This window comes from Microtus oregoni, unplaced genomic scaffold (assembly GCF_018167655.1).
Source record: "Microtus oregoni isolate MIOR12 unplaced genomic scaffold, Mior012 000024F_ref0000369, whole genome shotgun sequence".
NCBI lineage: Eukaryota > Metazoa > Chordata > Mammalia > Rodentia > Cricetidae > Microtus > Microtus oregoni.
In genome coordinates this window covers 36,387,128-36,402,625 of record NW_024543083.1, presented here as the reverse complement: position 1 = coordinate 36,402,625, position 15,498 = coordinate 36,387,128, and the positions used below count along the sequence as shown (strand labels likewise).

At 37.9% G+C, this 15,498-nt stretch overlaps 2 protein-coding genes across 2 annotated transcripts in view; both read right to left on the bottom strand.

The window, feature by feature from the left end:
* The window catches only part of Nek1 (NIMA related kinase 1), a 554,120-nt gene that overhangs the window by 221,602 nt on the left and 317,020 nt on the right, over window positions 1-15,498 (bottom strand). The window lies entirely within an intron of this gene.
* Window positions 1-15,498, bottom strand: part of LOC121462253 (serine/threonine-protein kinase Nek1-like) — a 127,851-nt gene that overhangs the window by 45,027 nt on the left and 67,326 nt on the right. Inside the window, 5 exon segments of the mRNA XM_041673755.1 lie at window positions 1,942-2,162; window positions 3,004-3,092; window positions 4,326-4,446; window positions 8,068-8,232; window positions 10,243-10,395. Of these exon segments, the coding sequence (XP_041529689.1) occupies window positions 1,942-2,162; window positions 3,004-3,092; window positions 4,326-4,446; window positions 8,068-8,232; window positions 10,243-10,395 (749 nt within the window).

Sequence of the window (15,498 nt, the reverse complement as noted above, 5' to 3'; positions counted from 1 at the left end):
CTTTGTCAAGGAACCTTTTGATTGCTTTAATAAAGACTGAATTGCCAACAGCTAGACAGGAGATAGTAGATGGGACTTCCAGGGAGAGAAAGGTATGGTGGAAGAATTTAGGTGCCAGTGAGACCTGGAACATGTTGGACATACAGAATGGAAGATACATAAAAGCCACATGGCACAACATAGATTAATAGAAACAGATTAATTTAAGATGTAAGTATCTAGATCAAAACAAACCTCGGACAAATGCCAAGGTTACATATTTAACAGTAAGTCTCTGTTGTTATTTGGGTACTGGCAGTTCAAGAAATTCTGATGAGAAAGCATAACTATAATTGAGTTTATACCTGCAGTTTCTGATGTCACAGAAATTATGTATCCCCTTGTATACAGAGTTAAATTATTTTATAAATTGAAATATTTTAACCAATATGCAGTAAATTTTAGCAACTAGTCTGTTCTATGGAAAAAAAAAAACAAGAGGAAAATCACACCTGGCACTGGAAACCTAGCCAATTAACCATGGCTAGGGAAGTCATGGATCTTGGAGAAGAACCTACATTCTCCACTTTACTAAACCAGGATAATCCTTAAGTATATTCTAAATGTTTATCTTTATACTCTAAGAGTGTAAGTGCAGTCCTTACTTTTTACCAAGAAAGCTTCTCTTTGCAATAGAATGAGACCAACACAGAAAACAACAAGCAAAAGTGCAGAGTTATGGAGTCCTGCCCCAATGGATACACCTACCAAACAACCCTCAGCTAATGCTCAGAGAACATTGCAGAAGAAGGAACAGGAAGGTGTACGAGCCAGAGGATCAGGGAGTTTGCTATAAGATAGCATCTCTTAGTAATAATGTCAGGAGTTACACCCATGTCTTAGCAGTAAGACTGCTAAAGCATGAGCTGAATAAGAACAACAATAACAGAGATGCCAAAGCAGAAGGAAAGGCCTATTAGGCCTCAGTCTTACACAAAAAAACTACAGGCAACTAAGGAATACTGAGAGTGAGACAAGCAGTCTTCACCAGGGAGCAGCACATCAACTGGTGATTCAATACCATGAGGTTAGCCCTGAAACATACATACAAGTAGCAGACAAGACTGGGCAGGCTATGTTAAGGAATATATATATATATATATATATATATATATATATATATATATGCATGCTAACAACAATTAATGGGAAAAGAGACTTTAAGTTATACTTATTGTTAATAATATCAAAACAATCAAAACAATATCTGTAATATTGCAATATACACAATAAAAAGAGCTACACAAACAATATACATGACATATTTTGGTAGGTATACATATGTAAAATTACATATAAGTAAAGTAGGCAAATGAATTTACAAATCCAGAGGAGAGCTCTGCAGGGAAGCAGGCGGAGGAGCTAAGAGAATCCAGATGGAAGCTGTATCCACTCTGCACCACACAGTCCTACTTGTAGAATGAAGCTGCCCATAAAAGAGTGAAAACCACAAGAGCCAGAGTGGTGTGCAGGAGTCCAAGGAACTATCAGGAAAGGACTTACACCTCTCCTCTGGCCCGTCTCAACAGAATCACAGGAACATCAAGGTTGCCGAAACAGCCACATCCTTTGGCTGGAGGTATTGGCATTTGCTGTGGGACCTGATGTGTGGTAACATTGAATGGTAGCTGAGAAAACAATTCCTCAGACGAGCAACTCGGAGTGCCTGCTATAAACTCTGTTTTATTCCCCAAGTAGGATATTTACTGAGAGAGAACCAGAGCTCCAAAGCTATTTGTTAGCACCACTAAAAAGAGCCTTAGCCAATATCCAGTAAAGTCGGGACATTCTGTTGCTTTTGTTTGTACTTGTTTGGGTTTTGAATCAATTAAAAGCCAGTACTGGCCATCGGGCAATGCTATCAGTGGAGAGACAGCATCATCCAAATGAGACCACACTTACCTTTGGGTTGTTTGCATCAAATAGACCAGTTGAAAGCCCAATCAGTAAGGAGTTCTTGGTTTTAGTTTTTGGTGGTGAATCAGAGCGAGATCGGAGTGAAACTGGTTCTGACTGAACTACGCTCAAGTACTCAGACTGAGCCACTTTCTGGAAGAATGGTTCTGGCGGTACTGACTTCTCTATGTCACATCTGGACTGCTGAGAATCATCTACTGCAGGCTCTGTGGAATAAAAAGAGATTATATCATAAATTTATAGAATAGCACTTAAAATTCTAAAAATATCAGCAAGTATCATATAATATTTAACACGCATCCCATCCTAAGATCTGCAGAGATGGCTTGGTGCTAAAACACTTGCTGTTCTTGCAGGAGCCCTGGGTGTGGCTCCTAGGACCTCCCATAGCAGCTCGCAACCATCTTTAACTTCAGTTCCAGAGAATCTGACCTGCTATACTCTTCTGGCTTCTGTGGTTACCATGACCAAATGTGGAACAAATACTACTTATATGCAGACAAAACACTCAGCCATATAAAATATTTTTTAATTAAAAATGAATTAAAAAAAACTCATACCAGGAAAACAAAATCAAAGTATACATATAAGTATACTGTATACTATCTTAAAAATAACCATTAAGGAGACATAACATTTTAATTTCATATATATCTTTATTATATTAGAAGTTTTAAAATAAAGAAATCTAAAGAAATGTAAAAATACAGTTTAGAAAATCAATTTTTCTGTTCGTTTTCATAGAGGAGAAAAATTGTTTATATTGTGTTATATTTTGAACAACAGTATTTTAAAAAGATACCAGTTTACTCAGTGTCTTTGGTATATTGCTTTGTTTTAGCAGCAAATTCTTTTCATTTTCAACAATACAACTTACCAAAAAGTTAACTGCTTATATTACCACAATCCCGGGCCAGCTAGTACAGGTTCCTAGTTTCAAGGCCTATTTTAAAATAGAATAATGACGACTTATAATGGTGCCCAAATGAGACAGGCTGGTGTTAAGAAGCCGTCCAGAAAGAGTTAGACTCCTACAGTGGCACTTGCCTATATGATTCTCACGAGACTGCTCCACATTCCCTGGAATGCTGCCTTCACAAACCTCACTCTGCTGCTCAACAACCTTATCTTCCAACCTGCCACAGACAGACAAACCAAACAAAATAAATACCACGCAGTTTTATTAGAAATAAAAGCCCTTTTATATAAAGAAAATGAAATCCACATCTACTAGCATCCTGAACTCCCCTGTCCAAATGATTTTCTAATCTTAATATAATACTTCCTCTTTAAGTACAGTGTTTTCTACTTTGAGCAAAGTGAAACTCTTACCAATCACTAATCATTAGTTAATATTCATTCATTCTGAAAGTTTACATTGGTCAAAACTCTAAAGAATGACTAAATTACAAATGCAATTCATCTAAATATCACATCTCTGCTTCAAAAAACCACCTGATTTTGCAAAAATATTTTATGTAAAACATTATTCATTGCAGCATCACAATACATAGCATGAATATTCATCAAGTAGTAAGTTATTGAGTTTTCTTATATCCATATAATAGAATATAAAATAGAGAACTTTCAATTAATGTGAGAAAATTTCCCAGACTACAAACTTTTTAAAAAAGTATTTGTTCTATATGTATGTGTATGTGTGTGTACATCACATGTGCACAGGAATCCTTGAAGGAGGGAAGAGGAATCAGATACCCTGAAACTAGAGTTACAGGGTCTATGAGTTGGCATGTATGTGCTGGGAGCCAATCCCAGGTCCGCAAGAGCAGTAAGCCCTTTTTAACTGCTGACTACCGACTTTATAAACAAAGTGAGCATGGAGTTTGCTCAGTGGTTAAGAGGGAGCACTGACTGTTCTTTCATAAGGACCAGCGTTTGGATCCCAGCACACACACGGATCAGCTCATAAAAACTACAGGTCCAGCGCCAGGGGATTCAGTGTGGCTTCCTGCCTCCATATTTTATCTGTGCACACACATGTGAGCATACACTTTCAAAGACACACAAACACATATTAAAAAACTGAAAAGGTTTTAATAAGCATTGTATATATTAGCAACTGTATTTGAAAAGACTATGTATTTTGTTTATATATAATAAAAATTATCTGCAGAGAAAAATCAGAAATTGGTTGAATGGGAATAAAGGCTGGCAAGACATTTACTGCTTATCTTCATATAGTTTTTTATTTCTGTCCCATGCTAATATCTATTAAGAAATCAAATTACTTTATAGGGGGTACTACAATATGAAGTTATTAAACTACAACATTAGTTAATACAGCATTACTTATTAAAGAGCTTACCAAAGGGACCTGGCTTTGAAAAGTAAAGAAAAAGACAACATACTCAGTTTCCTTAGCTTCTTCTTCCTCACTAATCCACACATCATTAACAGCACGTGGCAAACTCCCATCTGTGTCTGTGCTACTTGGCTCTTGGAGAACTTCTGTCTCCAAATCATCAGGTTCTGCAAAGCAAGATCAGGAGATGTCAGAGTAAAGTTTGCTGAGAATGGGCTGACTAACTTTCTGTAAGTTATTATTTCAGTTAGTTTAACTCAAGAAAATCAACTGTTTAAAGCTTTCTGGGCTAGTTCTGTAGCACAGTCATTCCTAAAATGAAAGACTAGGCCTTTCATTTTTTTTTGGTATAACAAAAATACTTGAGTACTGTGCACAATATTCATTATTATGTAAGGTATATGCCGGGCGGTGGTGGTGCACGTCTTTAATCCCAGCACTCGGGAGGCAGAGGCAGGCGGATCTCTATGAGTTCGAGGCCAGCCTGGTCTACAAGAGCTAGTTCCAGGACAGGCTCCAAAGCTACAGAGACACCCTGCCTCAAAAAAAAAAAAAAAAAAAAAAAAGAAAAAAGAAAAAGAAAAAAGATATAAGCCTTATTAAAACTACAGCAATATGTAAATCAGCATAAAGGAATCAAAACTAAAGACTAAAGATACCTGTTGTTACAAGTATGAGAAAATAGACTGTATTATTAATATTTAGTAAAGAAACTTTAATCTTGGAAATCTTCCAACAACCACAAAAGAAAACCAATATGATTACCTGGACTTTTACAATGGAGTTGAGAAAACTGAAGTATGCTAAATCAATTTTCTTATACCCTCAAATAATTAATAGCTAGGAAACTATTTTTCTGGCCATCTTTAAAGAGAGTCTATTTGTCCATTTATATGTGCATGTATATGTCTGCATGAATGTATGCACATATGCAAGGTATGTGTAAATATATGTAGAGGCTAGAAAAGAGCCCGATCCCTTCGAGCTGAAGTTATGAGTGCTTGCAGAATGGCAGACATGGGGTGCTGGGATTCACACTCCGGTCTGCATAACTGTGCAGCAAGTGCTTTGCTGCTGAGTCCTCTCTTCAGTCCCACTGAGACTTCTATTTTTCCTGTCTGAGATCATATACTTTCTTCCTTAATTCAACACCATGCACATTTTTTCATGGACTTCAGATATGCTTTTCTTATCTATTTTCAAATTTCTAATGATTTGCCCTATTGTGAAAGACAAGAGACATGCAAATACTAATTTTGATCTGTTGCTCACATGAATGTTTGGGTCATCCATACAAGGTATGTACTAAGATAGAAGAACCTTTTTATTTTGTCTTTTAATGTGTAATTCTGTTCTTGTTAAATGGAGGGAGAAAAGGAGGTGGCAATGGGTTGGTTGTTTCTAGAAAGAAGCTGACACAAGTTTTCCTTTGGGAGAGTTTTATCGGCCTTAAGATAACAGAGACGCAGTCACTCTGAGGCAGGACAGTGCCCTCTAACAGACAACAGGAAGGAGAAGGCCTGATGGAGGAGAGCTTTCCCTTAGAACCCACAAAGGAGTTTTAGTAAGAGGCACAGCTTAAAGAACCAGAGAGACAGCTGTCATGGACAGAATGATGGGAGGGGATCAATTTTAGAGAAATTCTACAAACACAGGAAAATATATGACCTTTATATCCTTCCAGGGGCTGGTATGAAGCTCCATATCACATGATTTTGTTCAACACAGCCCACTGACAGGGAGCACGAAGGAGCCAGCTACAGTGTAGCACTATAAATCAGGGGTGGTAGATCCACAGCACAGATAGCTTCTTAACTCTATGTCCCAGAGAAAGAGCTGAGGGGAGCAAGGCCTGGTTTTTCCAGGCTGTGGGATGGACTTCTTAGAGAGATCAGCTTCTTAAAGGGGTAGGTTCACTATTTAACAATTCCCTAGTGATCTTCAGCTCTATCAAAACTAACATTCTATCCTCTAAACTCAATTTGTGACCATGGTTTCCATAAAGCCTAAAATATTTACTCCACAACTCTGTAGGAAAAGTGAAGCTTGCCAACCTCAAAACTAGGCTATAAACTCTCTACTATATGCACACTCATCCTGCTGGTTAATTTTATCTTTTAAATATTTTATTATTAATTTTTAAGAAGGGTACAACATACTACCTTGTTTGGGATACTATGATAAAGTATCAGACTGGTGACTTGAAGAGAAATTTATTTCTCTTCATTTCAGCAGTCAAGAGAATCTAGCATCAGGATCCCAGCACAGTCAGTTCTGGAGAAAGGTTTTCCTCCAGGTACACTGACAGCCTTTTTCTTCATGTATTTTCAGCATGATATAGAACAAAGGCTGACTTTCCGGCCTTTTCTTAGAAGGAAATTAATGCCATTCATGAGGCCAACATACACATCTTTTGAGGAAGAGACATCATTCTGTACCACATGACTAACTATGCTCTGTGAACGCAATGGGTTACTGTGGTGAACATGCTGCATGGGACACAGTCTCTGACAGTCTCCTTATCTAATGAGCACAATGGAAGTGATGCTATTCCTATTCACGACTGAATGTTTAGGAAACTGGCAGCCTCTGGTTGGTATCTGGAAGTCAAAGCATCATAAAGAAGTTTATTTAGCTCAGAAAAAACCCATGGCAATTTTTTGACACTAAAATATCAATATTATTGTGGAAAGAATGTAGTATTTTTAGTTAATGAGCAGGCTGGTAGGTTAAAGATGGTTGCAGATTCTTTAATGCTCTTCCCTTTGAGAGGCAGGCCTAGCTCCCTACCTTGGGCACACTCTGGGTTTGTGACAGCTCTGACCAATAGAAGTGCTAATGGTCCCAGTTCAGTTCTCTGGTTAACTTTAAAGAACACACACAGCAAAAAAAAAAAAAAAAAAAAAAAAAAAATCAATCAAACTAACAAAAAACCATACACACCATACACAGCTTTTAATGTAGCACCTGAGATGGCTGTAGGTTCTTTAAGACCTTCTCCTCTCAGAGGTGAATCCTATTTCCCCCACATCGGAACCTCCAGGTCATCAGAGAATAAAATCATAGAAGCTATGAAAAACAGGTGCTGGAGAGACTGCTCGACTGTGAAGAGCACTGGGTGTTTTCCCAAGGACCCAAGTGCAATTCCCAGCACCCACGTGGTGACTCACGATCATCTCAGACTTCAGCTGCATCATCATCTTCTGGCTTAGGCAGGCACCAGACATACAAACAGGTAAACCCCCATGTTCATAAAATAATAAAAGCTTTATTTTGAAAGGTAGGAAGAATACAGAATGTGACTGAGGTTCCTCAAAACACAGAGAGGGGCCTGTCACACTCGGCTTCTGAGGTTTACCTTCCAAGACGGCAGAAAAATGATCACGTCGTCTCACTGACAGCTGAGTATCACATCGCTTGGCCTCTTAGGCAAAGACAATGTACTAGGAAAATCACAATCCCAGTCTTGACTCAACCCTGATCCATAAAATAATGGGATAGAATGGTCAGTAACTAGGACGCATGGTCCTATATGCCCGTAGCTCTCACCAGCAGCGAGAGCGGGACTCTGCACTCTAGGAGACCAGCCCGACCCTCCTAACGCAACCCTTGAAAACTCTTGGTCTTCAAAACCAAAAACGGGGGGGGGGGGGGGGGGGGAGATAGTTACTAAAATTAGTGAGCCTAATTTGAGATGAATTACTCAAACCTACACACAAATTTTGACAATTTCTTCAATGATTCAATACTAATTAAAATTTAGCTCATTTAAATGCATTACAACATACCTTCCACATTTCCTTCTGACGTTGGTGGAGGCACCTCACTAAACTTTGGGCTTTCTGTTTCAACAGAATCAACAGTACCTGATGGATTTATTTCTTTTGAAGTACATTCTGGTTTCTCTTCTCCAACAATTAAGGGCTTGTAGTTTTCGCCTTCAGGATAAATCTCTGTAGAAGCAAAACAACGAAAAGTCTACTGCTCTCAAGAGGTTTTGAAGTTACTTGCAATGATATTTAGAGCCAAAAAAACCAAAAACAAACCCTAGATTGTTGCATCAGGTGAAGCTCTTTTACACACTAGAAACTAATGAGTTAAGAAAATGTGGCAGCCAAATTTCATTTCATAATGACCTTCAAGGTGGATAACACAATTTGAATTCTTCCTTTTGGGGAAAAATTAATACACCTGTATCAGAATTGAATTTTAAAATTACTAACCAACTTTTAAAAGCTATTTGTTTTCATATAGCTTCGTTTTTCACATGTAGTTTTTCATATGATATTTACTTCTAGTTTGCTACAAACTCTGCACACTGTGGCTGTTTCCAGGAAAAGATTGATCATAAAACAACTGACTGTAGTCATTGACTCTCCTCATTCCTGTGTGACTGTTTACAAGCCAGTGCCCCAACTCCCCCAAATCAATGTTGTCATAGGTGGATGATTTTATATATACAATAAATAATCCTGCTAATATGTAAATCTCACAGTTCACTGAACTACCTCACTAACTCAGCTTTTTAATAAATCATATATTAGAAACATTATAAATTATGGCTCCTTAAAAGTTCCAATTTTAGGAATTCCCATATCTAATTTTTAGTGGTGTTTTTTATTCATCTCCCTCTAATATAGCTTTTTTGAATCAGGGTCTCACCATGTAGCCCTTGCTGGCTTGGATTCCCTATGTAGATCATGCTGGCTTTGAACTCAGAGATCTGCCTGCCTCTGCTTCCCAAGTGCTGGGATTAAAGGCATGGACCATCATGCCTGGCACTATTCTAGCTCAGTAAAAATTTCGTTTTTCATGGATTTGAAGCAGAGAGAGGAGGGTATATCGAGAGGGTTAGAAAAAAGGGAGCATGAAATATTATAATCTCAAAAAAGTTTGATTTTGCAAGTACGTTTAATGACTGGTTCTAACATTCTTTCCCCATTGTCCATCCCCATTGACATCCTTATAAAAGTCATCATTAGAATTATTCCTTTGCATACACTCTCAGCTTGTTGAACACACTTCACTGTACTCAACTGGAAAACCCTGAATTCATTCAATTTCTACACATGCCTGCTTGACATGATTGGAGAACAATAGACATTGTTGTGAAGTGACCTCAATTTTAATGATCTCTTTTGATGGTTTGGATCCCGATAGTCAAAGTGTCCCTGCAGGTACTTGTGTCTGCGTGTGGTGATGTTAAAGTGGTAAGACTTTTCAATGGCAAGTCAGTGAGGACACTGTTCATGACCTACGACAAGGAGATTCACCTTTCGTAAGAGCTAACTTTAGCCTGTTAGGAATGTACACAGGCTCTTTCCACAGTCTATTTCTCAGATTCTAGCTGACTCCTACAGAATATGTCAGGATCCTATGTCCTAAGTCAACTTTTCATATGCTTCAGCTATGAGTTCATGCTCAATCTCGAGGAGCAACAGAAAAAAATGCAAAAGGTAACGTGCATGCCTAGGCACTGTTCATGTCTGGACACTGTTCATCCACTCTCTGTCTTGTGAACAAGCTGTCCACTGGGAAGGCTTCTGTATACACAGTTGCTTTTCCTCAGGTGATACTCTAACACCCAAACACCTAAGACTCAGGAATCCAGAATGTCTTCCCTCCTGTCTGTGTCAGCACTCCATCTCAGTTCCAGAATGATGTCACACATACTTACAGACATTTTTTTCTACTCAATTTAACTCCCGAATCTCTTCACAAATACACCATGAATCTTAATAAACTGTTTCAACATTTTCCCTAATGGAAAACATGCTTGGACTTTTCCACCTCCCTCATCCAGATTTCCTATTCTTTAGATTTCATCCAGGTCTGACAAGGGCAGAAACCATTACTATTTAGAACAACCAACCCCCTGAAGGTGGACAGGTAGACTAATTCCACACAAGAAAATGGAAACACCTTAACACATTAATTTTTATAATACTACTTCTTGTGCTTACCACTTTTAAAAGCTGTGTTTTCTAGTAGTTCTGTCTGGGGTTAGAGTTCAGCTTCTCCTAGTATCTTCAGGACAGAATCTGTAGGGCTTTTCCCCCAGACTTTTCTTGGAGAGCCATTAGAATCTAACTTAATTACCTCTCCTACGGTATGTTCTGTGAGAAAAGAAATATAGAGAAACAATTCTCAAAGGTAGAATAATTCATTGTTTGGCAGCTTTAATTTCTACTATCCAACCAACCGTTTCATGCTAAAAGCTAATATAAAAATAAATCACAAGATAAATAAAAATATGGGCTAAAAGGTAAAAAACAGTCTAAGAAAACTTTGCCTTTGAGTTTATATCATAAGCAGACAACTAATACTTCTTTTCTACAAATAATCCTGGATAAAATAATTTAAATAAAATTTAGAAAGGCAAAAAATAATAGTCTCGAGTCATCAGAATATCTGGTAATAAAACATGAGCACAGGGACTAGGGAAATGGCTCAACAATTAAGAGCACTAGTTACCCACCCAAAGAACTTAGGTTCATTCCCCAGCACCTATACAGCGATTCACAAGCATCTGTAACTCTAGCTTCAGATCTCCAGTGAATGTGATGTTTTCTTCTAACCTCTGCAGACACCAGCTACCAAAAGATTCTCAGACATACAGTACATTCAGGCAAAACACCCACACACATAAAATAAAAATAAGATTTATACACTTAAGAGTAATACACATGATATACTACATGGTATATGTTAATATGGCCGTATAACTGTAGCCTACACAAGGTGACTTTAGAAAAACTATGATGTTTAATCTCGGTTGTCAACTGGACCTGGAATCAGCTGAAAGGCAGCTCACAGGGCACAGGTGTGAGATGGCCATCTTTGGAAGACTCTAAGTGTGTCGTGTAAACCAATCTAATAAACCCTCTTGTAATAAAGATTCTCTCTAGAGGTCTGTCCGTCTATAGAACCCTGACCAAGACACCAGCTGAAAGATGCTTTAGGACTCAGGATGCAGCATAAAGGGGAACAGCAAAAGGAGTCCAAGGTATAAAGGCTCATGCAAATCAGCAAGTAATACTCAGTTTTGTACCACCAACACAATTAGCATGACGGACCTAAGGTTCAAAAGCATAGCTAAGGTAAAAGATTCAAGAATCATGAACGAGGATCTAAATCTGTTTTCCTAGTTTTATATTTGTAATGAATTTTTTTTCTAGTGGATAAGTATAAACAAACATAGCTGATAAGTGGAGCGTAAGATCCAATGTGAAGTTCCCCAATTTTAGAATGGCTGTTCTAAAGAAGTTAGTTGAGATGTATAGAGTTTGGGCCTGGCTAATTTTTCTATGTGATGTTTTTTATTTACAAGTTCGTTATAATAAATTTTTAATTTGAAAAGGTTGTTATAAGCTTTAAATCTGGAAACAATATTTCTGCAAAAACACCAAGCCCAGTGCTTAGGGTTTCAAGCACTAATGCTGAAAAACCTTTGTTACAGAGCTACCAAAATCTAGAATCGCTGGCAAAAAAAAAAAAAAAAAAAAAAAAAAAAAGTGGTTAAAACAGTATAGATTAAAAGAAACAACAGGAAAAAGACTTGGAACTTAAGGTTACTTGGTATCTGATAAGAAGGGTCAAGAAATACAACAGAAAAGAAAATTTCTGGAACAATGGAAATGGAATGCCCACTTAAAAAAACCATGGGGAGAAAAACTGGCAGGATTTGTAGCCAGTCTGAGCTGAAGAGATGGAACCTGAGTCTGCGGGAAGAAAATGGCTCGCATCTGACGTACAGAGAGAAGTCAGGTCTCACAAAGCTGCGCACGTCACTACTTGAGCACCAGTCTGCACAGCACATGCAAGGAAACGACTGCAGTCTCGAGAGGAGAGCACCCAACAGAAGTGAAGGAGGAAGACCTGGAGTTTACAAAGACCAGAACCAGTTCCTATCTCCACCAGCCTGTAGTTCACAAGCCATTAGGCAGATTGTTCAGAAAGGTTGTGGACTCAGTAAAAGGGGAAGATTAACCATAAACTAAACACTGCTTGATTCCACTTCACAGAACTTAAGAAGAAGGCCTAAAAGGATCAAGATACTCATAACTAACCAAAGTGTATCCCAGAACAAAGGTCAAGAGTAGTTATAGAAATATAAAAACTACATAAACTTCCACAAATTATAATTCAGTGTTTTGTCCCTAAGCAAAAATAATCAAGTATAATATGGTCTACCAACCAAAACCAATGTCCAAATGACAGAGATGATGAGATTACTCACTGGGGAAGGACATTTGTAGTGATTATTATAGCTGGGCTCCCTTGGGTTCAACTAAAGAAGACTGACCATGGGAGGGACAAAATAAGGGAAGCTGGGCTGGTGTGCAGCTCAGTTGCAGAGTACTTGCCCAGCATGAAGAGACTCTGGACTAGAACCTCCTCTACCAAAAGGAGGAGGGGAAAAAAGATTGGTGCTGGACTTGTAGGAGAGAAGTCCAAAAGAACACAGGAAAAATAATGGCAAAGAATTTTCCAATACAAGTGACAGTTATGACTCACAAGTCCAAGAACACTAGCAAAAGGATGTGATAACAAGGAATGTCACCACCACGCTCACTGAAACCAGGGCTTTGAGAAAAAGCCAGAGCAGCAGCCAGAGGACAATGACATCCAGAGGAACCGCTGAGACTGACTGTTACAGAAGACTTCCCGCTGCAAGCAGTGGAGAAATATTGTTAAAGTAGAATAGAAAAAAGTATCAGCTAATTCCATAGCTCTTAACAAATATTTGTGAAGGCAGGCATAGTAAACTTTTGCAGACATATACAAGTTGAAGGAACCGATCATTAGTGATATTAAAGCATAGCAATTCTTAAAGGGAAGCCAACACGCAGAGGAAACAGAGCCAGACGGTAGAGAGCACTAAAAATGTAAACACAAAGCAGACACATAGGACCATTTCACTTACTGCTTACGTGTCCCTAAGAACTAATAACTAGATTATGAATTTTATAGCAAAAATATAAGCAAAGCAATTACCTCACCCATCCCAATCCTAGCACAAAGGTAGGAAGGAAGAAAGTGCAAGACTGTTATAATGCTGCTTGCTATATATAGGTTAAGCACTGAAGTCATTTGAAAATAGAGTTCATAAAAGTATATACTGTGGACTCTAAATCAAATAGTGAGTTATCAGAGTAATGAACTCTAAGAAAGCAAGAGGAAATAGAGAAAAAATCACAGATAAAGCAAGGTGGTACAGTTAAATTGTGTAGAATGCAAATAGTATAAAAGTATTAGGTGTTAGGAGTGGACTGAAAAAGCAAACACACACTAAATGTAAATGTATAAACAGTTTGAATGCGGGAAAGGGATAGATATCTCAATCTAACATTGAGCAAAAGAATATAAAAATGACTATACCAATAAAACATTCTTTAAAAGAGTTGGTTGGCACACACCTTTAATCCCAGCACTCAGTAGGCAGGCACAGGTGGATCTCTGTAAGTTCAAGGCCAGCCTAGTCTATAAGAGCTAGGTCCAGAACAAGCCCCAAAGCTACAGAGAAACCCTGACTCAAAAAACTAAAAACCAAAACCAAATCAAAATGAAAAAAATCTTTAAAAGAAAAAATTAAAGCTCACAATACAGATGCCTCTCAAAAAGCATATGTCAAAGAAGCCAGAAACAAAAGAACACAAAACTTACATGGCTGGCTTCATGGCATTCTAGAAACAGAATAACTAATATAAGGTGGGGAAATTTCAGACAAAGAGTCTCTGGGAGACAAAAGTCAAAGTCTGATTGAGGAAGGGCTGTGACACTTCTTGGGGTGATGGTAATGCGCTATCTATTATTAGTAATTAATGTTAAATACGTCCACGCATTTGCTGGAACTCAGCAAATGTACAAATCATTATCCTTAAAATAACATAAAAGGAGAAAAACTAAATAAATACTGAATTCTGACGGTGACTCTATGCTGTGAAGCACAGGAAAGTATACCAATGTCTGCGGTTGACTCTGAGTCATGTCAGAAATAAGACTGATGAGTACAGGATAGATACAATGGACAGCACTAATGGTAGAAGGTAAATGGATGATTATAACACCTACTGCAAAATTATTAAATTCTTCTACATGTTTGAAATTTCTCATAATGAAATTCTAGGAATTTAGATATAACACAATGAGATATACAAACATAAAGAGAATTTTAATGTAGTAGTAGTAAAGGTCCATAAAATACACTTAAAAATAAAATCTAGAACAATGCAAATAAAACTGCATATAATCAATAAGGCAATATAAAGGGAGAATTATATATGAACACGCCCCTTCACACATATATGGATATATGTGCATATATGTGTATAGACATACACGTGTATACATTAAATAAATATATCTTTATTTAATCTATATATACACACAAACATGGATAAGCACATATATCTGAATGTACTCAGAAAGATAAACAAGCTAATGTCAGCAAGTACCTGGTAACAGGAAGGATTGCCCTTCATGTTTTAGGAAAGTACTGTTCCAGGCCTAAAGAAGAAGCAGAACTGATCACCCAGTTCTTGTGTTTTTGGTTTATTTGTGATCAGTCTTCCCAGATTCTTAAGAAATAAGAGAAGCTGAGCATGGTGATATATACACCTGGAACCCTAGGACTTAGAAGTTCTGAAGCAGGAACTCAATGGGTTCCATGCCAGACAGGTCTATATAACCCTTTCCAGGAAGCTTATGTATTTCTCACCCTGGCCCGCTACTGACCTTACACAGTGGCAGTGGTCTATTATTACTCCAGAGCAGTGCTTCTCAACCTTCCTAATGCTGCGTGGAGCCTTTTCATACAGTACCTCATGGTGTGGTGACCCCAAATCATAAAATTATTTTTGTTGCTAATTCATAAATGTAATTTTGAATCATAATGTAAGTATCTGTGTTTTCTCAAGGCCACAAAGGGGCCTCGAACCACAGATTGAGAACCTCTGCTCCAGAACCACAGGTTGAGAACTTCTGCTTCAGAACCACAGGCTGAGAACCACAGGTTGAGAACCTCTGCTCCAGAAGCCAAGTCGGCTATAGTCTCCCACCTCAGACGTTTCACAACAGGAGTTGTGTGTCCTTTTATTTATTTATTAACTATTTTCCTGTATAAAATTTGAGTGACACACACACAGAAAGCCCAGAACATGTGGTACATGTCAGACAAGCTTAGCTAAAAAGCTTATATGTTAAAAGGAAACAACATA